The 27,916-nt window shown below is 43.1% G+C and overlaps 1 protein-coding gene across 1 annotated transcript in view; it reads left to right on the top strand.

Annotated features, from left to right (window-relative positions):
* The window catches only part of LOC144467897 (spondin-1), a 266,893-nt gene that overhangs the window by 176,687 nt on the left and 62,290 nt on the right, over positions 1 to 27,916 (top strand). Inside the window, exon 3 of the mRNA XM_078176886.1 lies at positions 27,201 to 27,514. Within this exon, the coding sequence (XP_078033012.1) occupies positions 27,201 to 27,514 (314 nt within the window). The remainder of the gene's footprint in view (positions 1 to 27,200; positions 27,515 to 27,916) is intronic.

Here is a 27,916-nt window from a genome sequence, read left to right as displayed (position 1 = left end):
ATAGTAAGAGAGAGTAAGAGAGGTCGAAAGAGTAAGAAAGAGTAAGAATAAGAAAGAGTAAGAGAGAGAGAGAGAGAGAGAGAGAGAGAGTGCGTGTGTGTGCAAGAGTGGGAGACCAATATAGAGAGGGTGTGTAAGAATGAGAGAGTAAGAGAAAGATCGAGTAAGAGTGAGAGATTAACAGAGGAGGGATATAGTAAGAGTAAGAAAGAGGAAGATGGCGAGAGGGGATCCGTTCGATGCTGGAAAGTGGCTGTCGTTCCGGACGATCGTTAAACTACCGAGCGCCTCGAAGTCACCCGGGAGATAAGACAGTATCACGTCGGTCGAGAAACGAGCCGTGGCTGTTTACGTTTCCCCGGGACCAAGCCACCGACGGGGGTAGACAGTCCGTGATTTTCTTCTCTCCGTTCCTCCGTCGCGCGATGTCGGCGCCGTTAAGCGCGATAAATTGCAGCCGGCTGACGCTGCCATCGGCGCGGCCCGCGAGAAAACCCGCACCCCGCGCCCCGCGCCCCGCGCCCTGGTAATTTCTCTTCATTGTCCGCGGATGCTCGGAATCGAACCACCGTTACGGTGAATTATTTCGTTTGCCGCCGTGCTCGATCGCGGAAAATTACTATCTGGCCGCACGTCGCAACGGTGGATGTGTCCACCGGCCGCCCATCCGGCGCACCACCACCACCGACTCCTCGCAATTTCATCGCGAAATGATTGCTCCAAACAACCTGGAAATATATTTATCATCGCGCAATCGGGCTGCCTATTATTCCGATCGATGAGCGTTTTCTGGGAATGTACCGGGAAAATGTTTTATCAACGCCTCCGACTTCTCGGAAATGTTATAAATACTCCGGCGAGATTGAACTGGAAGATAAGGTTTTACGAGGGCGGTTAATTATTCGACGGGTGCGGATAAAGGAGTCTGTTGGCTACATGTGGAATACTATTTGAATACAATAAATTGTGTGTTAATAAGTAATAGTTTTCAGTAATTGTAACTCTCTGATCAAAAATTCTCTGATCAAATTAGAAATTAACATCTTCGTCTCTAAAAATTCTTTCCACTATTATCGTATTGTACATTGTACTCTCATCATTCTTGCTAATAATTTGCATAAAATTAAATTCAGTAGAATACAATTGCGACTGCAAAATTGCAAAATTATTTTTCTATAAACTTTTATGAAATGCCCCTGGAAATAGTACTTACTACACGTCGACTTTTAATATTCCACCTTCGAATAACTTCGCGACTTACGAATAACTTAGAAATAATTCTACGTGACTATAGACAAAAAATGATCGATTTCACGGATTCGATGCTATCAAAAGCATTGTCCAGTGGTTTCGGAATCAGCTCGGACCCTGGTGCGAGCGCCGAAGACGGGATCAACAACGGTTACTCACCTCCGCGCGTTAATTTGGTCGCGGCGGGTAGGCGAGTCGAAAACGAATGCCAGAAGCGTGACGAGGCCCGCGTAAAACTCCTCCCTGTCCCCCCCTGTACCGTCTCACCCGGTCTCCGGTGTTTTACGATTTCGCCGTGGGATTGGGTCAAACTATAAATATACGTAGGCGCCAACGCGACCGAGTGCGGAGCCCCGCGCAAAAGTAACCGTTCCGCGGGACAGTTGACGGCGTTGCGTAATTGTTGAAAGCTCTCTTCTCCTCCGCGAGAGGCCGGATTAAATAGAGTGAGCCACGGGTTCCTCGAATCCGAGAACTCGGACGACCGAGCTGACTGGTCGAGAATCGATAGGGTGGTGGAGCTAGTAACTGACTACGGGGTACCCAGCTACTGTGCTTGTTCGTTTTCTGTCATATGCAACCCTTTACAATCTCGTGTAACTTTCAGGTTAAATACTAGTATATTAACACTTTACTAAATAATTTTAGCTTTAATATATAATATTGGCTTTACTAAATAATTTTAGCTTTAATAAATAATTTCAGCTTTTTTTACAAGATGACATATGTATGTTTTAATTATATAAGGTTTTTGAGATAATTAATAATAATATTAACGACGAGTTCTAGTACCATAAACTTGAAATATCAGAGTAAATGTCATGCAAGTTGTCTTCAGGTGGATATTTAACAACAAAATTCAATCCACAGAGAGTTAACTTTATATTCCATTTACAGTTAAAATATACCTTTAAATTCTAGAAGATATAATTTACATTGCTAAAGCTGTATGTATCAGCGAAAATTAAAGACAATTGACGAGGCACAGTAATTAGCTTCTCCACCCGCGAACTCGAAGGGATCACGTCTGCACACGCGGCAGCTTGAGAAGACTTTCCCCATGGAAAACAAGAAGCGATTTTCGGCGCCTGTATCGAGGGTAGTTCCGGATCGATAAATCGCGCGTCCGGTACGCGCGCCGGCAGGAATCGTAAAGGGGTCAGCCGTTGATTCGATTGCCTTCCGGGCGATTAGCGCCGCGGGAAGTCGACTGGGCCGCTGAATATTCATGCCGGGCGTCGTCATTTATAAAACTTAATCGAACGGCCACCGACGACAATATCATTTTAATCCATTGTGCATATTCGCCGCGGGGCGACAGCGCCGAGCGTACCGCGGCGCAACGTCCATCAACTGATTGCGCTCGCTGTTGCGTGCGCGGATATTCCACGGTAACTTCGTTCCCGCGTCCGCGAACGAACGACTCGCGAAATCTGTGTCGTCGCCCGTACGCGAAACGTTCCGCCGGAAATTCAATTAGCCGCCCATTGTCGCGGCCCTGTTCCGGCTTGCCTCCCGCCGCGTCTTCGTCTTGGCCGCCGCGGAGTAATCGCCGAAAACTGGCGGAGAACCCGTCGAAAATTCGCGGAGGAGTCGTCGAAAACTGGCGGAGAACCCGTCGAAAATTCGCGGAGGAGTCGTCGAAAATTCGCGGAGAAGTCGTCGAGAATTCGCGGAGAACTGGCAGAGAACTGACGGAGAAATCGTAGAGATATTAACCCGTTCGATCGTTTCGCCGCGGAGGGAAACAATGGACTCGTAGAAAATTCCTGGTCGAAGCACAGCCGCGTCACGGTTCCTCGAGCGTGTCGAAAATGGTCCACGGCGAAACGGTCTATATGCCGAGTCCGGGACCTCGCGGAGAGCACACATCGCTCCGGGGAAACCGAATGACGTTACAGCCCTCGCAAACATCAGCAAACACGTCCACGGTGACGCTGGAAGCCATCGAAATGCTGGATCATGCGGTCGACCTGCAGCGTCCCGGCTCGACCCTGGATTTCCGGTCTCCGTGATAATGCTCGATCCTGGGGTCATTGCGATTTTATCTTATCCGCGACTGGGTATCCTTTGTGAACTATTATCCTTTACGGATTGGCAACGTTTTATGATTCTAAGACGTAAATTGCTCAAGTATCTTTGTGCTATAATTATATATAATTTCATTAGCAATTATATATAATTGCTAAATCTTTTTCAAGATTTTTAATAGCTTGGAGGAGAGGAAGGATTAATGCATCTTTGTATACTTTTATGATAATTTTATCTGGAAAGGGTCAGTGCATTACTGCATTCTTTTATGGTTTATCTGAGCATTGTCTTATTGTTGTCGTCTAAGCGATCTCGTTTCTTCGTCTTCCGACTGATGGTCGCCTTGAATGTACGCTTTTAATTGCTTGTCTTAAGGTAATTCTTTAAAGTGGTTCTTTAAGACAAGGTAGGTAGCTCTTTGAAACATTAGGTGCATATATTTTTATGAATGAAATTATTGTTAATATTTTAAATGAGACAATTAAGGTCTGGAACTGTGAAAAATTATAGACATTTAAGAAACATTAAAATCGTAACAAATAAGAATAAAAAGCTAACACATAAATGATCTCACGACAATTATAGTAACTCGAAAGTAACACAACGATAGCAAAATCCCTTTCGTAGACGATACTACGGAAAACGCTGAATCAGGATGGAAGACTGACCCCATTCGACGGTCGAGGAGCAGAGTGACCGTGATCGATCGTATATTTCAGGATCCGCTGGCCGGAAGTCGTCGAGCGGACCGCGAACTGTTTGACTCGTTCCCCTAATTCGCCGTGTTACAACGAAACAAGCCGGCGACCGGGAGCGAACGGTGCCCGGGCATTAGGGCAAAAGTGGCCGGCACCGTCGAACACAATCCGGCCGGGCATTACGCGAGGCCGTGCGGCGGACGGTTTTCGGCTTTCGAAATCCTGCGAAACTGCGGGTAGGAAAGCGCGCGAGCCGCGGCTAATGCGTGCCATTTAAACGTTTCACGGGACATTGTGCCGGAACACGGCACTTGGCGCGAACACGTCGGTTCGTTAGAGCGCCGTTTGTTTGCACGGCTTCGAAACACTCGTTTGCGCGGTCGTCCGTCTCCGTGCGTCGGCCTGAATTTCACCCGAAAACGCGGCGGCGGAAACGGGCCGGATGCGACGCGGCCGCCGAATCTCGGTGACCCTCGATGGGGCCGATCTTCGAGCCACGCCGAGATGCGACTGCAGTTAGGCTGCACCGGTTGGAGATCGGTCGAGAGATGAGCTCTCGAGGATTGGACGATTTTCCTGTCGGCGAAAATTCTCATTTGGGCGCAGGACTTAACGCTAAACCAGTTGAAAGCAGTTTTTATTTCGCTAATACTTTGCAAACTTTAGAAAATCTCGTGGAAAATGCTTTAATAAATTATATTAATACAGGAGTATATAATAATAGGAACTTTACAAAGTAAAATCGAACTTCTCATTTTTGTGACGCTATATTGCTATCATTACTATCATTGCTTGATAGAGTGTAGGTTCAATATTAACTAAAAATTTTCTAAACAATTAAATTCGCAACAAAATAATGAATTTTTTAAAAACTGTGTTTCAAGTTAAATAATCGATATTGCATAATTTTTAAAAAATTAACTTTATTACAGACACCGGACAAATAAATAAACACTCGCACAACAACAAGGAAAACTAAAACTAGCAAATACTATATAAATGTATAATTGTCAGGTACTAATTGTGCGCGAAATTTAAATCGAAATAAAAACTGCTTATGATCGAACCGATTATTTCCTATACAGAAGGCTTATTATACGACCATGGTTGTCGCGTATCGGCAAAGTATTTTTTCGAAAGGTGGGTTCAAAGGAGCCGTTCCGATCAAAAACAAAGGGGCCCGCTTTCGAGCGGAACGGACTCGGCGCGGGAGGATTAATTAAGCGATCCGCTCGGTTCGCGATGTAACGGGTGTCCCGTAGTCGGAGGAGCGGACCCGGGTTCGTTTATCCGCAGCTGGAGCGCGGGGACGAGTGCGTTCCTTGAGGGCTCGCAGGGCCGTGGAAGTCGGCGTGGGCTTCGTTAACGCGGCTTTTCAAGCTGAAAGTCAAACAGTGTCGCGGCAGGATTACGTCGCTTCGTTACTCTGTCCGTTCGGGGCTACGGCAAAAAGCCGAGCGAACCCGAGAGTCGCGAGAACTGTTTTGCACGGAAAATCGAACGCCTTCGAAGGATACAGTTCGAAATGGGACTGTGTCAAAACTTTCGGAGACTCGGGAGACTGAGAAAGTTGCGTCGATGTGGTTACATTGGTAATATGAAGCGAAAATGTAGTATTGGTAATATGGATAATAATAACAATTTTTGGAAGTTTTTATGAGTTTATAGAAAAAATTAATTGGTAAAATGCAAACCTATGAAAACTTGTAAAGAATATATTATTACTACTATTATTATTATTTATTATTAGATTTACTACTTATTATTATTTATTTACGGTTTAATAGACCCTTTTAAGTCACGCAAATAAAGCACATATAGTTCGAAACAAAATGAACGTCACACAGAATTAATAAAAATAATAAAATAGCTGAAACTCGCCATTGACACAATTAAATCAAGTTAATAGATCTTAATCTAATCTCCTCTTCCCACAATTAAAATTTAAATCATTATATTTTGCATAAATATCCGCAATCGACTCTTCATATACTCGACGTCGAATTAGATTAGCAATAACCGCGTAGCTAAAGCGAAGATAACGAGATTTCCGTTTACAAACGTCAGGAACGTTTCCGTAGAAAACGATTGAATGAATTTCTTCACCGGTGAAATTAAGTTCCACGGAAAAATACTAGCGTGTCGGAATAAGCTAAAGAGGAAAACATCGAGGTTTCTGTAGCTGCTTTTTTCGAGAGCGGTCGAATAAATTCGCGGTCGAAAGAAATTAGAAAAAGCTTCCACTGTCCTCTCGTTTCGACGCCATTGTAACGCTGTCGAAAGAGCAACGATTTTGCAAATTGCGCAGCGTCGTGTCTACGGCGACCAAAAATAATTCCAGCGTCGTTGCAGCGTCGCTGACGGAGTCCCGCGGCCAATAAAATGGAAATTCGGCACAATATCGTCGCAGCTTCTTCGCGCGAGCTCTAGCATACCGCGGGGAAGCTTCGTTAAGTTTGACGACGCGAGATTAAGGCACTTTGTTTTTTCTACACATTTTTCTAGCTGGGATTCGTCAAGATTTTCGAAGGGGACTTGACAATATTTTCGAAGCGGACTCGTCAAGATATATTATTATTATTATTAATCTTTATTAACGGGTTAATAAGGCCCTTTTGTGTTACATAAAGGTATTAAATAGCGATATACATATACAGAGTCCGGAATACATTTAAATAATATAAATTAAAAATTGCAATATAATAATGTGCCATAAAGAAATTACGAGTGTATGTTTTAATTTCTATAGTTGCTGCATTTGTATATAGGCTCAATTTTCGAACCATACTCATCAAGATTCCAAAAACGTTGCTTCCATGGTCGATGTCGCTTCCGCGACAGCCAACATATTCGAACCGCTTCCCGGAGCCGGTTATTTCGAGGCGAGCGGTGCTCCGGCGTCCCCGCTCTTATTAATTGTTATTTTTAATTAGACGACCGCCGGCTCATACCGCGAACCGATCCGATCGTTATTAGCTCGCGACGCGACCGTCTATCAATACCGGACAGAGGAGAAACACGGAATTTATTGGTCGGTGGTCAGAGGACCGTTCGCGGGTCTCGTCGTTTTTTCGTCGATTAATTGACGGGGCCCGGTAATGGGCTGAAATATTTACGGACTTAAAACGTGTCAATTAAGCGGACGCGAGCAAGACTGCGCTAGGAGAGGTTCGCTTAATGTCCAATTAGCGAGCCGGCACGGAGCGACGCGACGCTGAAAGCGACACCTCAAGCGCGGCGACGCGAATATGAGGAAATTGGACTATTCTTGATGCCGGGCGAATGATATTCTAGACGGTCTACCTGATTTATCGCCGCTTGTTCAATTCTGGACATTTTGAACACCATGGAATATTTGATTAGGTGAGGGTACTAGAGCGAACCTAGCTTCGACTGATTATTTCAACAATTGTATTGTTCCTTTTTAAGGAAGTTTTTAGTGTGAATTTCGTCGTGTATGTTGCCTTGTTAGAGAATGTCTATGCATTTTAATAAGCATCAGGCGCCTTAAAGATGTTTTATAGGGTGGTTTTGAAAATATCTCAAAGACGCCATTTCTGGGCCGTTTCTAAGCTATTCATAAAACATTAGCGACGTTTGTAAAACGTCCAAAATAGCCAAAAATTATTATTTTCTATATCAGAACTTCCTACAATTTAAAATAAAATTCTGCTCTTCCCTCGATAATATTTAAGTATACACAAAAACCAACGCACGCAGTAAATGCAGATGTTTTTCTCTCAAGAAATCATTAAAATAGAAAACCCACTTTCTACACACGCCATTTGTCAGTTCTACGACAACAAATTATCACAATACTCAACGAAAAGCGTAGACCCACAGGACCAAAATCCAGCCATGAGAACTCGAGCGATGTTCAAGTGATCGATGCGTCGGTGTTGAACGAAGGACAAAGGGCAAGAGCACGGCCCGCGCGAGAAAGTCGTTGCTTGTTCGCCGGAAGCCCGGTTTTAAGACCGCAAGCGTTGCAAGACTCGCGCTGGTGCGAAGGACGCCTCGCCAATGGGGGGGACTCCCTCGACGCCCGGGTTCTCCCTAATTAACTGTTAAGTAAGTCACCGACAGGCACTGCTCGCGAGAGAGGATCGCGTTAAACCCGTGGTAAGGTCCCGTTGAATGGGACCGCTTGGTAATTCATGAACACAAGGCGAAAGTCCGGCGGGAATCTTCGGGAAACTGCGAAGAAAAGGCGCTCTCCACTCTCTCTCCATGGTGTGCACAGTGTTAAACTCCGTCCGTAATCCTTGCTGTTTAAAGCGCGAGCCTCGAATAAACGGCTCCGGGGACCCTTCCGGCCCCTTCTCCGTCCGGCAAACAAAATCTTGCGACGCTTAACCTTCTCTAATCGGCTCGCTACCTGTCCAGGTACATGTAGTTATTCGATTAATTTTTATTGATGATAGATTTGATGCATTCGTGAGGCATGTTAGGTAATTTGAGTGAGTTAGGGGAGTTGGACAATTTTTATACGGATAAACAATAATTGGTACGTTCTACAGATATATTTATATATACTGAATATATTTATATATATATATAGATTTTATTCGAATAAAAAAATTATTCATCATTTTCGAACGACTTCCTTTATTCACAACTTTTATTCGAAAATTATAGGAATAACAATGATCTGGGAGAAATTATTAAAATCGTTATTCAAATAATAATTTATTGGAAAAAATTATTGGAAGACTTCCTTGACTAGAAATGTATTGTAGAAAATTATTGGAAGTCTTAGTTGAATAAAAATGAATTGTAGAGAATTATCAAAAGTATTACACATAAATACAAAAATCGAAGAAATTATTGCAAGTGTTGCTCTAAGAGAAACTTACTCGGAAAAATTATTGGCGCTTTATTTTAATAAATATTTCTCCAAAAGATATCATTCTATATACAAAGATATTATTGCAAGTGTTATCCGATAAAGAACGCATTTTCTTTATCTTCCACTCCGCGAAATCGACTGTAAGAGCGCGTTGTTCAAAACTCCTTTACCCGCAGCAGTAAACCGCAGCGAAGGGAGTAAGGGTCCCCCGCGAAATCCTGTTCTATCCAATTCGCAATGTTCCAAATTCCGCGCGGACGTATGAAAGCGTGCTCCATTCGGCGGCGAAGCAGCGGGGAGGGGCCCATTCAACGAGAACGGTAACGAGACGCGCGGCGTCGGAAACGGTTCGTCACAAAAGCGAACGGCGTCGCGCGAAAAAAAGCGTCTAAGAGCGGGAAAAAAGCCTCGTATCTCTCTGCGGTTCGCGTCGCGTCGGCCTTTAAAAAAAAAAATAACCGGGGACGAACAAGCGTCGCTGATCCGACCGGAAACGGCGGTCGAACGGGCAGCGACGATAACTCGGCCGACGAGCGGACGATAGCTCTACGGAAATGGAAAAGTCGCGGGAAATGCGTCGCGCGGTGATTTCATTGTACCGGGTGCGGACATAATGGATAGCGATACACTTCAACAGGTTAAAAATGGTGGTTCGGCAGCCACTGCTTTTCGCGTCCCGACGCCTAGATATCGGTTTGTTTAATGCTGTTTTAGTATAGTTTGTGTCGCGAGGCTTTTCGCGACACGTGTTACAGTGAGGCACCATCATTGTTTTCATTGTTTTCAGAATTCCTGTAAGATATTTTTGTACAGTTTTATACAGTTTGCACAATTTTTTTAATTTATACAGTTCATATTAATTATACAAACCATATACAAGCTATACAGTTTAAATGTACATTAGAATCACTCTCCCTCCATCACGACGTCACTTTAAAGAATTAAAATTGAAAATACAATTTAAAAGAAAAAAACAAGAGAACAAAAAAGAAAAGCGAAATGTGACAAAACCTTGACATAATCTTGAAATAACCTAACCTAACCTAATCTATCAATAACCACACATTACCTAAATTTAGATAAAGTTACCTAACATAATAAAACATAACCTCGACCTAACCTAGACCAAACACATAAAACGTCGCGATGATTATATTCCTCGATGGTTTCGTCGAGGTTACGTCGAATGCACAGAATAGATGCATGGCATCCATGAAACTCGACGTCGAGCCATGTCGCGGGATCAAGAGAACGGCGGTTTTCGAATCTGAATGGCGGAGGGCTCCCGTCCCTCGGCGAAGGGATTTAGAGGGCGTCGTCGAGGAAGGAAATGAAAATTCGCTCGGCCAGGATCCACGGGAAACGAGCGATTATTGGACAAGTAACCGAACGGCGCGGCGCGCGCCTGCCAACGATGGATTTCCGGGGTCGGAGAGGTCGCACGAAATATAATCGGTTTACTAATGAATTTATCGGAAATGGCAATTAGTTTCCATCGAGTTTGATCGATGACGGCGACGAACGAACTCGGACGCGTCTGGAGAAAGATAACAGAGTGTAGGAGATAACTGCATCTATCATGCAAATTTCTTGTTAACAAAGAATCGCTTGACAAGAAAAACTTTTCATCATTAAGAACGTCTTAACCCCTTGCACTATAATTTCGAGTCATACTCATAGTGAAGATTTTAAGCAAGCTCTACTAAATATGAATATTATTATTAGGATGGAAACTATGAAACGGGCGCTGCAGCTATACACAGACTAAACAAAAACGCCCGTTTCATAGTTTCCAACCTAATAATTTCTTCTACGTCGAAGTAAAAATAAATTCATCTGTTATCAAAGTATGGAAACGAAGATAAATAAAGACAATATAGGAAAAAAGAATTGTCTGATCCTATTAGGAAAATTATTAAGTACGAATAGTTTCTAATCGTCACAGCATGAAGGGATTAATTAAATTTTACAGAATCAAAATATAAAAGTCCTTCTATAAAAAGGAATTACTTAACTCGTCATCGAGTATCGAGAAAATACATATCTTCCTTCCTCATAGATACATTTAAATCTACTCTAATGAAATATTTATTATAAAATAAATATATTTAACAACTACAAAATACGTCGCAGAACTTATAACGAATCCTTAATAAAAAAGATAATTTATAAATAAAAGCACAATGAATTCTAGCCTATAACCCATCTCAACCTGTCACGAAATCCTTTTCGAATGTAACGCTATACGCGAACTGCATATCCCAGCTCTCATCGGGAGCAAAAAAAGCGAACAATGGCATCCTGTTTCAGCAGAGCATCCGATTCTGCAAAACATCCTCTAATTCGCTCGCGGTAAATTCGGCTTCGAATGTTTGCCACGGCACGATGAATAAACAGATCGATGCGGTCCGAACGCGTGCTTCCGGTATCGACTCGCGCGGGAAAACCGTGCCGGAAGAGCAGAATCCCCGGAGAGCTGCAGAGTTTCCGCAGGAAAACTCGGCGTCAAAACAAGGAGAAAGGTCACAGCGGCCATTGCTCGCCGGTGGAGCCGGCAGCTTCGTCTCCGGCACTGGGATCCCGGCGAAGTGGGTTATCCGCTATCTGGTTACACGTCTCCGGCTGTTGGCGAGGCCAAGATGCGCACAGAGAGAGAGCGAGAGAGAGAGAGAGAGAGAGGATGAGTGCAGTCGCACGTGGTACACGGACCAGGCCGCGGTTGCATCGAGTTAAGACCGACTTGTTAGAGAGAAGTTCCGTCAAGTTGGTTCTCAGCCGCCGCGGAGAGATTCTCAGCCGCCGCGCGATGGCTGAGGCCGCGCGCGTCTCTCTCTCTTTCTCTCTTTCTCTCTTTCTCCCCTTTTGCTCTCAACTTCCGCCGACACGCGAGCTATACCTCCGCCTCGTCTTCCGGGAAATTTGTTATGTTTGCTTTGAGCCGCTTCTTCTATCGGCGAGCCGGCTGATAAATGCGCGCAGCGGCTGTAATTAGACTGTTTGCGCAAGAACTCTTGGGAACCGGATCCTACGGAAGAACACGGCAAAGTCATTAGTCGCTTCTGCGGCGACTCGCTTGACCGATCGCGCAGAAAAATCGAAACGGCGATATTCGAGGCGCGGATGAGAACTTCGAGGCGGAAATTACGGAGAGGTTGATGGAGAAGGACGTCGGCGTTCGGTGCGAATTAGGGACACTTGTTGGCAATAATTTGGTTCATCAATCGAAGATCTTCGTTGAGAAATAAGGCGCTAGGATTGAAGAACTAACGACGTTGCATTTTTATATATTTCCCTGTATGTATTATTATAAATTGATTATTGGATATAAATGTAAAATTGCACAGCAAAGTAGACAAGAAAGAGAACTGTTTTATGTCAAAATTATTTACATATTCAAGCAATAGAGAATTTTAAAAAATGGTATATACTAAAAATGAGTACGAATTACAAGAAATGCCAAATAAATCATTTTCACCCTCCTTGACAGTTCTTATAAAGTTTTTCAATCATTAAGATAAATTAATAGTTCTTAAAATAGTCACCTTATAACAACCTGTGACACAGATATATTATTAAATTATACACAAACAAACCAAAAATTTATTAGAATACAGAAATAAAAACGTAAAAACTCGCATCCATCTCGATCGGTATAGTCATTCAACTCTCCTCGAAATAAAAACCCTAGCACCCTCGCGCCGCCGAAGGTCTGGAAAAAGTGCATTCAGTCCAGGGGGCCCTAATCCAGGAATGAGGCAACTCGAAACTCGCCGCGATTGAATCGAGCCAATTGATTTCCGGCGAATTTTCATTTTCCAATCGGGGCAGAAGTTTCGCCGGGGTTTCTCGCGTCAGCGTCGAGTTATAAGCGAATTCAAGCTCCGCGAGGGGTTTTTCACGGCGAAACGGCCGTCGAGAAGTTTAAACGATCGGTGCAGTCGGTATGAAAATTTTTAGTAGCCGGCAGGAGAAGCGCGGATGCGTGGGCGAGCGAGTGCGAGCGGATCCGCGGTCTATCGCTCGACGGTTTGTCGTTGTGCGCAGAGAGAGAGAGAGAGAGAGAGAGAGAGAGAGAGAAAGAGAGTAAGAGAGAGGGAGAGAGAGTCCCACGGAGGTCCATTAAGGTCTTCAAAGAGCCGGGGTCCCGGCTTCCTCGTCGTCGAGGCCGGATAAGGCAGAGTTTCCTTCCTTGCGCGGGATATCGGCGTGGCACGAAGTTAGTTCGCCCGGGACTTTGCCCGAGCGGGCCGAACGGATGCGACTTCGCCGAGCGATTCGTAAAACCTGAGCGGAATTTGTCGAGTCGCCGTAGGAGAGGACGCGTCCCAGTTTTCGACGACTTCGTCGCGCGAACGTTTATTTTTTCGCCTCCCTCTCTCCCCACCGACTCCCGTCCCGTGCGAGAGCTTTCCCACGAAAACTTTCGCGTACCCCCCCGCCCACGGAACGCGCACTCGACCGATCGGCAAATCTTCCGGCGAATCACGAATTAATTCGATTGCCGGGAAGAACGCGCGCGAGCGCACCCTCTTATCCGCGAAATCCGAGAATTGTCTCTGAAATTTTTATAGCTCGCAAAATGATTTCGTGCTTTATTCGTGGAGTGACGGGTTAAATGACTGCGTCGGAAATGGAATTTATGCTTTGTGGAGGCGTACAAAATTTGTGGCACTAGTATGAACAAATTATTATTTAACACTGTCCGTAAAAGTTGTTACGTAAACACGACGTAAAAGTTGTTAAACTGCGTAACTATCGTACAATATAGACTTAATTTCTATTTGATCCCAAATTGTACTAATTAAATATATTGTTACTGCATTATTGTAGAACTTTTTTTAGGTATTAGGCTCCTTTCGCAATTAATAAAATAAAGAAAATCAAAATAGGAACATAACCTTAACATTGAGCTAAATTTTCACAACCGAATGACCGGTCGCTAAAGTGTTAAATAGATCAAGTTAGTCACGGTCAGGCGTCGATCATTAAGCGCCGAATCTCGGGAGCCGATTTTCAATCGCGCATTGAATTCACTTCGACACCTGACCCGTCCCTCGAGGACCGCGTTATTAGGTCCAAAATGGCGACCCTCCGAGGGAGGGGGGACAGAATCGGGAGCTTTTTGACAGGGCGCAGTGAATTAAGATCTCGGCTGAAAGAAACGGGTGACGCGTATTCAGTGCCGGGTTCGATCCGGCCGATTTTTCGTTCTAAATCCATCGGACGACAGCGTGTGCCAAGAACAAAGCTGCTTTCACGCGATTGGCCCGCAGGAATTTCACTACCCTCGATCCCGGCCGCGAACAATGCCCGTCCGCCGACAATACTGGGGGTGGGGTGGAGAGGGGTGGCGCCTTTTTAATTAGCAGTCGCGATGGTAGGCGTGCGCCAGGAGCCCGGGGAGCTTTCGTTCTCACCTGGATATCCGATATCGAGTGCGACGCCGAACAACGCCGCGCGCCCTGACAAATCGTCCGGCGAGACTTTCGGGGCCGCAGCTATTTATCTTTCGTACGAATCGGCCCCGACTCTCTTTGTCCTTCCCTCATCCCCCCCACTCTTGCCCGCGGCCGATGGTTGCATCGACGATTATGCATTCCGGCAGCGGCCGAAGAAATTTATATCTTCGACACGGAATTAGCGGTATCTGCTGCGGACACGGGTCACGCCGAGTTCCGTTGCCAACGTCGCGACGTCTGACTAATGTCGGACTCTTCCTCGGCCGCGAGAGGCTCCCCGCGAATCGCAGAAGAGACAGCTTGGTCTGCGAGTGCATGCGCTCCACTTCCTCCGAACGCCGTTTGTAGGGTTAATGTTATGTCTGCTTTTCTTTCCATGCATAATTTCATGTAAAAAGGACTACGGTCCGTTTATAAATAAATAATAATAATAATAAATAATGTGTCCATTACCGAGGCGGTTCTTCTCAATCAGATTAAAATACGTAAAAATAAATCGCGTATCCTGAATTAATTTCTGAAGTTAAAGAAAAATCTATCCTCGTTGAAGTAAAAATAGTTGTCGATCTTTCTCATATTTTTGAGCATTTGGATATAATATTTAAAATAATGTTTAAAGTTGAAAACAAGTCGATCTTTCTTCGGTCTCGATCATCCATGAAGTGATATTTAAATAATTCTTTACGCTGCTTTCAATTAAATAGCGAAAGATATTTTTATTATTTAGACACCTTCTTTGTTACAATAAAAATATTAAATGTTTTTATTGTGGTGTAAATTGCAAGGTATAAATGTTACATTATTGTATAAATTGCAAGTGCGATTAAAATCGAGATTCACTTCAGCTTAATGTTTTAGGTTAGTCATTATTAATACATTTTTTTTCGAGAAACTCGGACCTCGGATTGAAAAGATATTTTCCAGGCAGCATTGAATACAGCTCGTACAGTCTAAAAATATTTTTGTAACAGCTGAATTCCCGAATGGCGGCATTCACTATTGAATTCTATTATCAGTCGCATTCATCGCGGAGCTGTACTACTTAAAAATAACGCTTTTGTTTGGGAATTTCTTTTGACGATGTTTTTTACACCGACTTCGACAATTTATCACCAGGGATTTATTCTACGGGCTCTAAAGAATTCAAAGATATTTTTTTTTTCGACGCTTCGACTATACAAAATGGCGGAGATACAGCGGTATCGCAACACGGCTGTTTTAACAATTCGATTGCGATACGGATTTTGGGGCTTTTTCCGAAGCGATGAACGTGTCAACATCAAACCTTGCGCATGTTTTTTTATTGACTTTCGAAGAATACGCTTGTTTTGTTCATGCGAAAAAGAGCGACTCTTTTTTTTTTTTAGACACAGAGACCCGGCCGGCGCGAGCTTTTTTGTGTACAGTTGCTGCAACGTGAACTATCGCGGCATGAACAATAGAAAAAACCTAAAAGATTTTCGTTAACTGCGATCCTAGTTATCTTTTAAGCCAGAGTCAATATGGAAAACAATGGAAGCTAGAGAGAGAGAGAGAGAGGACAATGCGAGGTCGGTGGAAATTCGTTTCGTACGAAACTCTCCGGGATCTTTCGGCTCGCAAACATCCAACTTCCCAAATATCGATTCGATTCGGGCCAGAAGCGAGAAAGGGGTATCTCCGCCGAAGATATCTGCCAAGTTTCAGTCGAATCGGACGATTGCTTCGCAAGATATTCAATAAACATCGTTCCGTGAAAAGCGCGTTAAAAGTTTCAGCCGTGGCGCTTTAATAAAACATTTTCGAGTGCACCGTTCCGAAATGTTCTGGCTTGCCAACTTCGAACAGTTTATTTTTGAAGATCCTGCCCAGAAACCAGAGAAGTGCTGCTTTGAGAATAAATTTATTAACACGTCGAATCTAATAAACAATTGAAGCGCAACGTCCTCGCGTATTCTTTCACGGCATTAAGGTATCGTACTCTACTGTGTACTCTTAGTTCCTAATCTTTGTTATTATAATAAATACAATAATATAATTTACATATCTATATTTATTGTAATAAGTCAATAAGTAATCAATTTAGATAATAATAATAGGGGATAAAATTTTGGCTTTTTAGGCCAATTTTTTTACTTTCTAGGTCAATTTATTGACTTTTTTGGGTTTAAATCAATTTTCAATCGGAAATATTATAGAATTATTCTAGGCGAATTCTCTTGATTTTACTCTCTGTTAGCTACATTTTCATTGCGTCATACACAGCAGATATTAACCCTTTACCGAGAAGAATATACATATTTTTTTGAAGGTACAGATGTCGAAGTTATATTTGCCGCTCCTGCGGCGACATTCGATCGAGCGAATAAAAACGCGATACCGCCGTTGCGGCTTCAATCGACCGCAAAGGGTTAAACATTACAGTCCACCAAAAGGACTCAATTCTATCGAATCTTTCGGCAAGGAGCGCCGACGGCTTGCCGAAAAATCGGCTAATAATAAACCCGTCGCTTCGTCAAGCCGTCCACGGACAAAAGCCCCGAAAGCGATTTTCGGCGCGGCGAAAACGCCATCGGGGTTTCGTCTATCATTGACAGCCGCTCCTGTATAACATCCGGCTAGTAAAAAAAAATAAAAAAAGGCTGACATCGTTAAGCCGTCGATATACCGGAAATAAGCGTTCGATTCGAGCGTCCGGCTGCCATCTACCTCAGCGCGCGCGACCAGACACCGCGCCCGGCTAATGGAAGTTATTAGAGACACGCGCATTTCCGATTGAATATTCATCGATCCGGGGGTTGTTTATTTCGGCGATAACGTATGCGGGCCAGATAAATCGATCTGGCGTCGGCCCGCGATTTAAATTCCGCGTGGAAACGGCGGCAACGAGCGCGCGCGCACATTTGTTTCTCCCGAGTCCGGTGGACGGAGTGTTCGTCGACGACGCAGGGAGGGGGGCTGCCCCGTTTCCGCGCGCGTGTCGCGGAATTTTATTACCGAAGAACAGCAGAATGAAAAATAGAAAAAAAAGAGCACACGCACAGAGAGATACACAAGCGCGTGCTCGCGCGCGCAGGCAGAGGGCGTTTATTCCACGGTTCATAAATTTCAGATTATTTCCCGGACCACCCACGCCCGCCGTCAGCTCCTCTTCATTGTTCCCGACCCGCGCCGATGAAAACGATTACGCGGTTTATTTTATATCCGCACTTGTCGTTTTGCATTTTTTTTTTTCGTATTCGCCGGAGATCGCCGGCCGACGGAAAACACGGAATTTGCGCGAGATTCGTCGCGGCCGGCTGTATCAACCGGTCGAACAATTGATTATATATTTACTCAGTTATTTGTCCATTTATTTTTCTGCTTCTCCATTGGTTTTCTTATTTATTTGCTTATTTATTTATCTGCGCACTTATTGGCTTCCTTATTTATTTGTTGATTTTTTTATTTGCTTACTTGTTCATTTCTTTATCTGTTTATTTTCTTATTTAGTTTATGGACAGAGTCCTTTTGCATTAGGTGAATGATGAATTTTAGAGAGGGTGGCATAGTGAAAATAACGTAAAATTAATTATATATATAATTTTAATGGCTAGTTTTAAGCTAGCATAATAAAAACGATTTAATAGAATTAATTCCACTATTAATTAATTCTACCATTAGCGCAATTAATGCGCTATTTTTGTGAACTCTCCGGCGACTCCGCGATTCTTCCACGCGAGGAGACGCCGGCTCGAAAAATATATTCTTCTCTCGGACCGGTGATTCCGTCGCCGCTTAAATAGCCCTTGGAACCGGTCCAGCGTCGGTCTACTTTGATACACAGGTATGACGCAGCGGACGGCGTCACTCATTTACGGCGAATCCCCGGAAGCCTACTTTCGACGGTTCGTTCGCCGGAAAATCGTAGCGGAGCGCGCAGAGACCGACCAAGAATTATCATTAACCCTCCTCGCCGTACTTTAACCAGTCCGACTCGTGATGGAAATTACTAGTGACAAATAATTAAGTATGGATGCTATTTTGTTTTTTAAAAATTGGAATAAAATTCTAAACTCTTGTTATTAATATTTAGGCCCACAAGTAAATTCAGGCACGGAATAAACATTAAAACTATGCCGTCCGCACGTATAACCTAGATTTTTTTCTTAGAGTATTTCGAAATATGGGTGAAAAGCCGATTTTACCTTTTCCCCAAAGGTAAAGTCATTAATGGTCCGGCTTACGATCCTATCCTTTTTATACGTTCACCGTCGAGGTAATGCCGAGCTCGCCACTCAAATTTCCCCATTTTTGGGACAATCCGCATTCGAACAAACCCTCGCACCGTCGGAAACCTATTACTCGGTTCCGCACTCTTTTGCGAATTCTGTTTCGCCGGTTTGTTGACTTTTTCTCTGGCCAACCGCGGTTGCTTTCGAGCGCTCGGCTATATTGGCTATTACGGATAATTAAAAATCCCACTCCGTCTTTACCGCGCGGGAACTACCGAACCGGTAGAAATAACTGGTTCCAGGATTTTTCTTTTACAGCGCACGATATTGCAAAAATATTTCCCGGCGAAATGTTCAGATGTACTCTTTCGTTGCAGCTGATATTGCGGTATAAATCGTACGACGATTAAATAAATCCAATCTCGGCTTGTAAAATAATAGACGTACCTTAGTCTCGTTATGAACACGTTAATTGTAGCGTTATATAATTCGTTATATAATTAAGATCATTATTTCGGCTTCCTTTTAACGATTTTACTGAAAAATTTTCAGTTTGCTTTATATCAGAAACTCAAGCTCTTACATTTTCTGGTGAAATTTTCAAATTTACCCTTTTATTGGTGCTGATATTACGGTATAAATCGTACGAAGATTAAATAAATCCCAGTTGGGTTATATATATAATTATTTCGGCTTCCTTTTACCGATTTTCCTGCAATATTTTCCCTTTACTTTACATCACAAACTCTCACTTTGTATTACGTTTAATTTACCTTGCCACCTGCGTGTATCACTGCGTCACCGCAAGCGTCTCGCTCTGTAGAATTTCTACATTACAGTCCATATACATGATCATGGCAATTGTGTCAACAGAATTATCAGACACGTAAACTCCTAAAGCAATATAAATTCGTCCCGCGACTACCAAGTTTTCAAACTCGATTTATACTACGTATTTTCGAATGAAATCCCTGTATAAATTATACTGTTTAAATAATATTATTCTATACGACCAACAGATACATTTCACTACGTTTTAATTTAATTTCTTTACGTTTCATATTTTTATTTATATTATAGTATCATTTTTGTTCTTTTATATTTTTATATACTAAGTACAAGGTTACTCCGAGCTATTTGTGTTACATTAAGACTCTATGTAACACAAAAGAGCCTTACTAGCCCGTTAATAATAATAATTTATTATTATTATACTTGTAATTGAAACACTATTTTACCGTCAAAGAAATAAATGAAACTAGCAACTAAAGGGAAACTAATTAATTTCTGTTCAATCTCGCGACGCTAAATCACGCGAAAGCCAAGGGACTCCCGTTTCATCCGCAGAAGGGGATGGTCGACGTTCGCAGCTCATCAAACAGCCGATCGAATATCCACCCCAGGGGTGGTTTTTAGGGTCGGCCATAGAATCTCCCCCTCTCACGGGGATCGATTCTAATCGGCGGAACGACCGGCCGGCCTATTACCGAAATTCGCGTATTCCTTCTTAGCCGACCCCGACCCCCCTCCCCTACCACCCGCCCTTTCCCGGACGTTCCGCGTGTCGGACCGTTTTCATCCTACCGTGGGGGGTGTCCGGAACGCGATGCCATTCCCCATCGCGGTTTTCGCTAATTTTACAACTAATTAAGTCTCCCTGGAACTCGATAGGATTACTGGCTGGCAGCGGCGCGTGCAACACAAGGGGTACAGGGGGGGGGGGCTGGAAAGGGGGTGGTGGAAAACCCTTTGAAAAGCGAATTTCGGGCGGGAGCCAGACGGAGAAACCGCAGCCGGTGACGTTTCGTCGGGCAGGGCCCGGCAAATTGAAAACGCGGCCGAAGTTTCGACGCGATCGTCCACGTGGCTCTCTCTCCTGTCCGCCACCCCTCGTTTTCTACAACCGAGAGACTCCTCCCCCCGCACCTGCTCCCGTTTCGTACCGGTTCGTTAGGAGGGAACGAACCCCGTCCGCGGTCTCGACGGAGACGTTACGAAGATATTCCAAGGTGTCGTCGCCGCCGCCGTCGGTGCGGTATCCCCGGGGTCTAGCAATTAATGCGTGCGAGCACGTAAAAACGAAATTACACGGGCGGCGCTCATGAATTTTAATGGCCGCCTCCCCCTCCGTGTGATCTTGAATCGTAATGCTCGCCACCCTCCCCCGGTATACAGCGACGCGGCGGCTACCCCATTTGAATAACGTTTACGCCGTCGATTATACGTGTGTGTCGACGAGAACTTAATAGGTTTCGGTGGCAGGCGTTTCTCAAAGTGGAGCGCGGGAAGTGGATCGCGCTGTGGAACGCCTCTCCCCCTATCCCCTCTTCGGGGGTGAAATCGAGCCGGGGAACGTCCGTTCTAGATACTCTTCCCGGCGCACGAACGCGCGGTCTTGTAGCGGCGCTGTAACTAGACCGCGGATTCTTCCGCGAATTCACCGGTGAAGCAAGTCGCAACAGACACTGTATATCCAAAGGATCGGTGCCTGGCGAACGTGAACGTGGAACAAGTTTCCTGTCGATCCCCGCGGCAGACGTCGAATTCAGAAAACCGGAAAATTGCGAGCAACGGCGCGAACCGGCTCTCGAGTCGATGGAAAACCGCGCGGTTTTAACGGGACAGCGAAACTGGCGACACTTTGTAGGTTATGTTACGAATCGCTGAGCTGGGTAAAGGATGGCTAATTGTTGGTTCGGTTTTGTAAATAATAGTTTGGTGGAAGTATGAGGAATGAGATTACAAAACGATATACGAAACGTATAAATATACATAAATGTACAAACATATAAATATGTACAAACATATAAATATGTACAAATATATAAATATATACAGATATATAATTATGTACAAATACATAAATGTATAAAAATATATAAGTGTATACAAATATACAAATATATAAATCCTAAATTATCTAAAAACGAACACTGCATTTTTACAGGCTTACACTCTACTTTACAATATCAAACAAATTTCCATTTGTAATTATTAGCTCGGTACCATCCTCATTGCAATTTACATTTTCTAAACCGAGGGTGCAGAACTATAAGCACAATAAATGCTAAAAATTCTGTCAGGGTTAAATATCATAATACCTCCATCGTTTTTTCCCCAGCATATAATAATAATAAAAATAATAACTTTATACATGTACCCGGTTTAAAAAAAGCACTTTGTCACGAGAAAAAAAGTGAGCAAAGAAGAGATTTTTTATAGCCATCGTACAAGCTCAATAAAAATAAAAATAGTAAAAGAAAAACCCTATGCTACATATAAAAAATACACAATAAATATAATAAACAATGTATTATACTACACTACATATAATAACTAAAAAATAGATATACTACTGCTGAACTAAGAACGCAACAAAAATATTAATAAAACTGAGGGAAAAATTGAAAGAAATTATGGTCGGGCACACGATCCAGCTCGCTATGGTAAATATTTTGAACGATCGTCCCCGTAGAGGGTTAACCCCTTACCGTACTTTAACGAATAAAACTCTTGATGGACATTTCTAGTAATAAACTATTAGGTATCAATAATCATCCATCCCTTTAAGTAGAAAACAAATTCTATTCTCTCGTCACCAATATTTAAGCATTCAAACAGATGTAAGAAAATAATAAATAATGAATAAAAACAATAAATATAAAATTCCTTTATATTCTAAGAAATTAGTGCGATCAAAAAATTTTTAATCATAGTAGTTGTAAAGAAAACGGTGCACAAGGGGTTAATCAGCTCCTGGCAGCGAGTCATTAACCAGTATAAGCCAGCAGCCGCTCTTAGGAACGCTAAAAAATAGTGAAACAGATTCGGCTGATCCTGGCTGAGACCCCCTCGGATAGATCTTGTTCGCAAAGGCTGTTCGAGAAGACGGAACGAATGCTTCCGGTGGAATAAACGGTCGCCAAGAAATTGAAGTCCGCGACGCTCCGCGGTAGACGCAAGTAAGATTCAAATTACAGGCGTCCCCCGTCCCGCGCCGCTTAATCTGCTTGGTCCCCGCGACTGAGACCGGGGACACCCCGGATCTTTTTCAACCGGCACGCGGAAATCCGCGGGAAGAGGATTAAACGAAGAAACACAGAAGACACGGTCGCACAATTTCGTCTACGTTCGTACCGAAGTTTAATTTATCTTACCGAGAGAACCGGCTGCAGCGTCCGTCGTCCCGAACCAGGGACAAGCTGCGCCGCTTTATTTCTTGGCCAGTTATGCGAGACGTCGACGTATTCTTTGCTCGACGATCCCGGTTGCCAACCGACGCCGCGTTCTATTGCAAACCCCGCCGTTCGGTCTACGCTTGATAAAACAAGATTCTCGATGAAACAATTCCGATTAGCGATATCCGCGTTTAGCAATCATTATGGCCGCTATAATTAACGTACGGCCATGCTTAAAATTTAGTGGCAGCTTTGGATCGACGTTGCACTGACTCGAAATTGCGAGCATGATTCATTCAAGGATATTGCTTATTTAATGGCGGATAGAAATCCTTCGGTACACGAAGTCGTGGGTAGTTTAATGTTTAATACCAAGCACAATGGTTTGAATCAAATAAAATAGATTAAATAAAATAAGAATTAATATAGAATAAATAGAATAAAAATTAAATTAGAATACGTCAAATATAAATTAAAATAGAATAAATCAAATAAAAATTAAAATGAAATAAAGTAAAAATATTTATTTACGTTTATAAAGATCCTATTCCGGCAGACGAATTGACTTGAATTGAATCTCTGTAAAATGGAAGTAGCGTTGATGCAAATAGGGAGGGATGAAACAAAGAAATGATTTACTTTCACCGAAATTTTTAGAATTTATTGTCCCGTTAATTTTATTAATCCTCTGTCCCTTAATATTTCTGAGTTAATTGTATAGTAAACGTATGAATTAATTATATAATGAATCCATAAGTTAATTCTATAATAAACGTACAAGTTAATTCTATAACATTTTACCAGACTATTTATTCTCTATTATTCGAATAAGATCAAAGTTCGATAAATTCAAGTAGAATCGCTCGCGGAATGACACGCCGTGAGAAAAATGCCCGCCGTTATCGACGCAACCGCTGTTGTCGAATCCTTTTTGGCCAGGGACCCGAACTCTTGGCTGGCCGTGACCCGAGACGAGAAACGGCTTCCTGTTTTCGCGCACGAGCTCCGCGGGGTTGGCTACGTGTCCCGTGTGCCGATCGCCGGTTTTCTATTTTATTATGCCCCGCGATATGTTCTTATCCTATTTCGGCCACGTCCCGAGCAGAAATTCGCGCGCGGCGATCGATCGCGCGCCCGGTTCGGCATGGCTGCATGCGCGCAGCCGGCTACGGGATAGGAAACGTGCACTCGGAAAAGTAAAAACACTGTTAACAGCGTTGGCCCGCCGCTGCCGCGGCACCGTAAACACCTGCTGGAAAGGATCGTTTCCCTCTCGCGTCCAATCGAGAACCTTTCGCTTCTATCTGGCACGGATGAATTTTTCTCGCGCGAAGTCGTCGGCATCGGAAAAAGCTCGGCGGAGTTATCGCTAGATTGCGGATTCGATGAACCCGTGACGAGGGGATGTTATTTGATAGTTTTGCTGACGTGGTGGCAATGACGAGAATTTGGTGGAATTTATGTTCTTTATTTATTAAAACGAGGGTTGAAAAGTTCGATTTTTTGGCGTTGATTGTTTCTTTGATATTGGGACACTTTGGGGGTATTAATATTTAGAAATGGCAGAAATAATTCTGTCATTCTTGTACATTATAAGAATAATTTTATATTCTTATATATTCTTGTAATATTATATAATTGTACCATTCATACATAAGAATATTTCTACCATTCATACGTGAAGTTTTTAAAGGCGTGATGAATTAATTAAAATTATTAAGGATACAACGAATTTATGAGGATAATTGGAGAAACAATGGATTTATTAAGCCTATTAGAGAGACAGTGAATACATTAAAGTTATCAAAGAAATAATTCATTAGAATTGTTGGAGAAACAATGAATTTATCAAAAGTTATTGAAGAAACGATGAATTCATTAAAGTAATTAAAGAAACAACGAATTCATTAAAGTGATTAAAGGATCACTGACGAAACAATGAATTTATTACATTTATTAAAGAAACAACGAATTCATTACAGTCATTAAAGAAACAACGAATTCATTAAAGTTATTAAAAAAACAATAAACGTACCAGAATTATTAAATAAACAATAAATTTAATTAAAGCTACTCGTAGAAACAACAAACAAATAAAAATTACCGCAGACACAACAAATCATTTAAAACAGCTCGCATTTCACAAAATCGAGGCACAGTGACGCGAAGTCCACCAACCAGGAAAGAAAAATATATCAGCGTAACAGGTGCAACGACCTGACCGATTCAAACGATGCAGCGCGAAACAATTAACAACGCGGTTACCGCGTTCCACATTCTCTCGGCACGCGGAATGATTTAAACCGGGCGATAACATGTAAAAACGTGCATAGCAATGGAACAGATAGAAAACTGTGTCAGCTGTGTGCTCCGAATAAGAGCGCCGACGCGCGACCAAGCGATTCCTCCTCATTGTACTTGCGGAAAGTTCGCGATTCCTCTGATCTGGCCGGTTTCCCGAAGAAGCGGCGAACCGTCGCGGAATAATTGCGAATGCATCGGGAGCATCGCCGGATCCGTGAACCAGGGGACCAGGGGGAGGAGTGGGGGTAGAGCGCCGCATTCATCGACTGCAAATTCCAGGTCCCGTTTAAACGCTGCGTCGTCGGAAGGGTGGCCACGCTAACGATCCCTATAACCGTTCTCCCCGGCGATCCTCGCGGCGTGTCTGACCCGCGTCAAAAAAAACCCTAGGCCCGCTCGTCGTCGCATTAACGCGGCACGCGTCCAATTTACCGTTTCCAGCGAATTAACGGCGCGCTATGGCCGCGCGCCCGTTCATTAATTAATTCCGCGCCGATCAAAGCGGAGGGGAGCCGCCGCGTAATCGCGGCATTATGGCCCCGGGATCATCGTAACTAACAAACACACTGGGCGCCGCGAAAATCTCGCTCGAGATTCTCGGCGGTGAATGGGCCGACCCGGTTAATTTTTCATTGTTCGCGCTCGAACGCGTAATCCGACGGCGGACCAACCGCTTTATCTCGATCCTCGCTGAACCGCGGAATCGAGATGGAAAGCGGAATCGACGCGCGACGCAGGTTTTTATCTTGATAGGGGACGGTGTTAAGATGCTTGCTACGCCACTGGAATTTCCTTATCGCTATCTCGTTTTTTTGTCTTAGGAAGAGAAAGGATTAATCAGTAAGAATTAATATTAACGCAAGGATCTATACATTTTTCGTTCAATTAAAATTTCTAGAATTAATTGACATTTTCGCGTTCGTAATTAAGAGTTAATGGAAAACGCCTCCGGGCATTTTTGGTAAAAATTAATTACCAGTAATATTGCAGATGGAACTTTTTAAAAATACGTATTTTTTGATAGAATCTTTTTCCTACTCATTTTTTTGATGATATACAAATTTGTTTTACGTGAAAAAGGATGTAATACAAATTTCAACCAGAAAATTTTAATACCGTTCAAATTATACGTTATTAGTGATATTGGCACTATTTATTACCCAATTTGTTTAAGAAGCACGCGTAATTCAATTAAGTGTAAACACCGCTATCGAAATGCTTATCTTCGAAAATTTATCCGAGAAGTACCAATGGTGAGTTACCAACTACACCAGCATGCATAAAACATCCACGGCAAACTAATATTTATTTTTCATACAGGCGAGGGATAATGTTTTACATTATAGTCAATATTTCGAAGTTAATATTTCACGAACGGGAGAGTTTATATTTTGTTCGCCGGGGGTTTCGTACTTCGTGCTAATATTTGATGCACGTGTTGCATTAATTAGTGTTTCGTGTTGATATTTTAGTAAACGCGCGTTATAGTCGGCATCGCCCTGATATACGTAACAGACAACAGTTACGTAACAAGCGCACTGATAAGGGATACATTGTAGTGAATATATAAGGTTTCGCAAAAGACACTTGCAATTGGGAAATGAGAGGTTCGTGACGTCATTTGGAACAACTTTTTCCTTTACGAAAATGCAATCCGCGGTTTTGTTTACGAGATATTAAGGAAAAGCAGTGACCAATGAGAGACGAGTTCGGCTGGCGCGAGGCGGCCATACTAGCCAGCGGACGACCGGCCAGCGTTCCCCTCACTAGCTCCGCGCCTCACGCCAGCGGATCTCACCTCTCATTGGTCACTGTATTTCTTTAATAACTCATAAACGACGCCGCGAATTGCATTTTCGTAAAGGAAAAAGTGACTCGAAATAACCTCGAGAACCCCATGGATTATTAACACTTTACCGACCGGTAACCTATAAAACGTCTTTTTCATACAATCAACAGCTTCTGGATCGGTTGTCGTGGTAACTAATAATTTTCTTACTTATTAGTCAAATAAATATATTAAATTGTACTACACCAAGCTTCAATATTATTATATAATATTTTAAACATTAAATATCTCTCGCGAGTAATAAAATAAATGAAATGAAAATTTAATATTCAGCTAGATGTTTATGGCGGAAAAGATTTCTGAATTGTTAACAATTTTTTAAACATCCCATAAAAATTGTTAAATGAGATTCTCAACGGATCTAATGAATTTTATTTTCTTGTTGCAGGCCGAACACACGACTCCACCTACACTCTGTACAGACTAGGAGAGAGGCTATCCAGCGGTGCTAGATTATACGTGGAAACCGGCAGGACCGACGGCCTGGACGCCGACGGCGACTCCCCTAACAGCCTGCACTCGTTCGCCGGGCCGCCGGTGCCCCAAGGGGAAGGCACCAGTATCTCCCGAGCATTTTTGGACGGCAATCACACGCTGATCAGCATCATGTCGCGCATCAACCCCAGCCCGGATTGGTTCATCGGGGTGGACTCCTTCCAACTGTGCGTCGAAGGGAACTGGGTGGACACCGTGACCGTCGAGGTGACTTTTATTTATTCAGTATACTATCGGGAGCCCTAAATCTCCTCGGGATTTATCGTCTCGTTGGTCGTGGCTTGTTATCCGGCTCGAATCGTGTACTCGGACCCTTATCATATCGGGACGGCCCTCCATTTATTTAGAAAGGGTTGCCGGCGAATGAGAATTTCGGCTTTGGATAATGAATTATAAGGGGATGTAGATTTTTATAATAATTTCTATGTAAATACTATCTTGAAGGAAGATACTTGTATTATTCTTTTCGAAATTAGAATAATTAGTTTTTTTGAATGTAATAATTTTGTAAGATGGAAAAAGACGATTTATCTTCTGTCTATATTTATTTTAATGTTTAAGGACTTGTAGTCAGACTGAAAAGAATAGAATAGTATTCATATTTAACCC

This window comes from Augochlora pura, chromosome 3 (assembly GCF_028453695.1).
Source record: "Augochlora pura isolate Apur16 chromosome 3, APUR_v2.2.1, whole genome shotgun sequence".
NCBI lineage: Eukaryota > Metazoa > Arthropoda > Insecta > Hymenoptera > Halictidae > Augochlora > Augochlora pura.
This window is presented reverse-complemented; position numbering and strand designations above follow the sequence as displayed.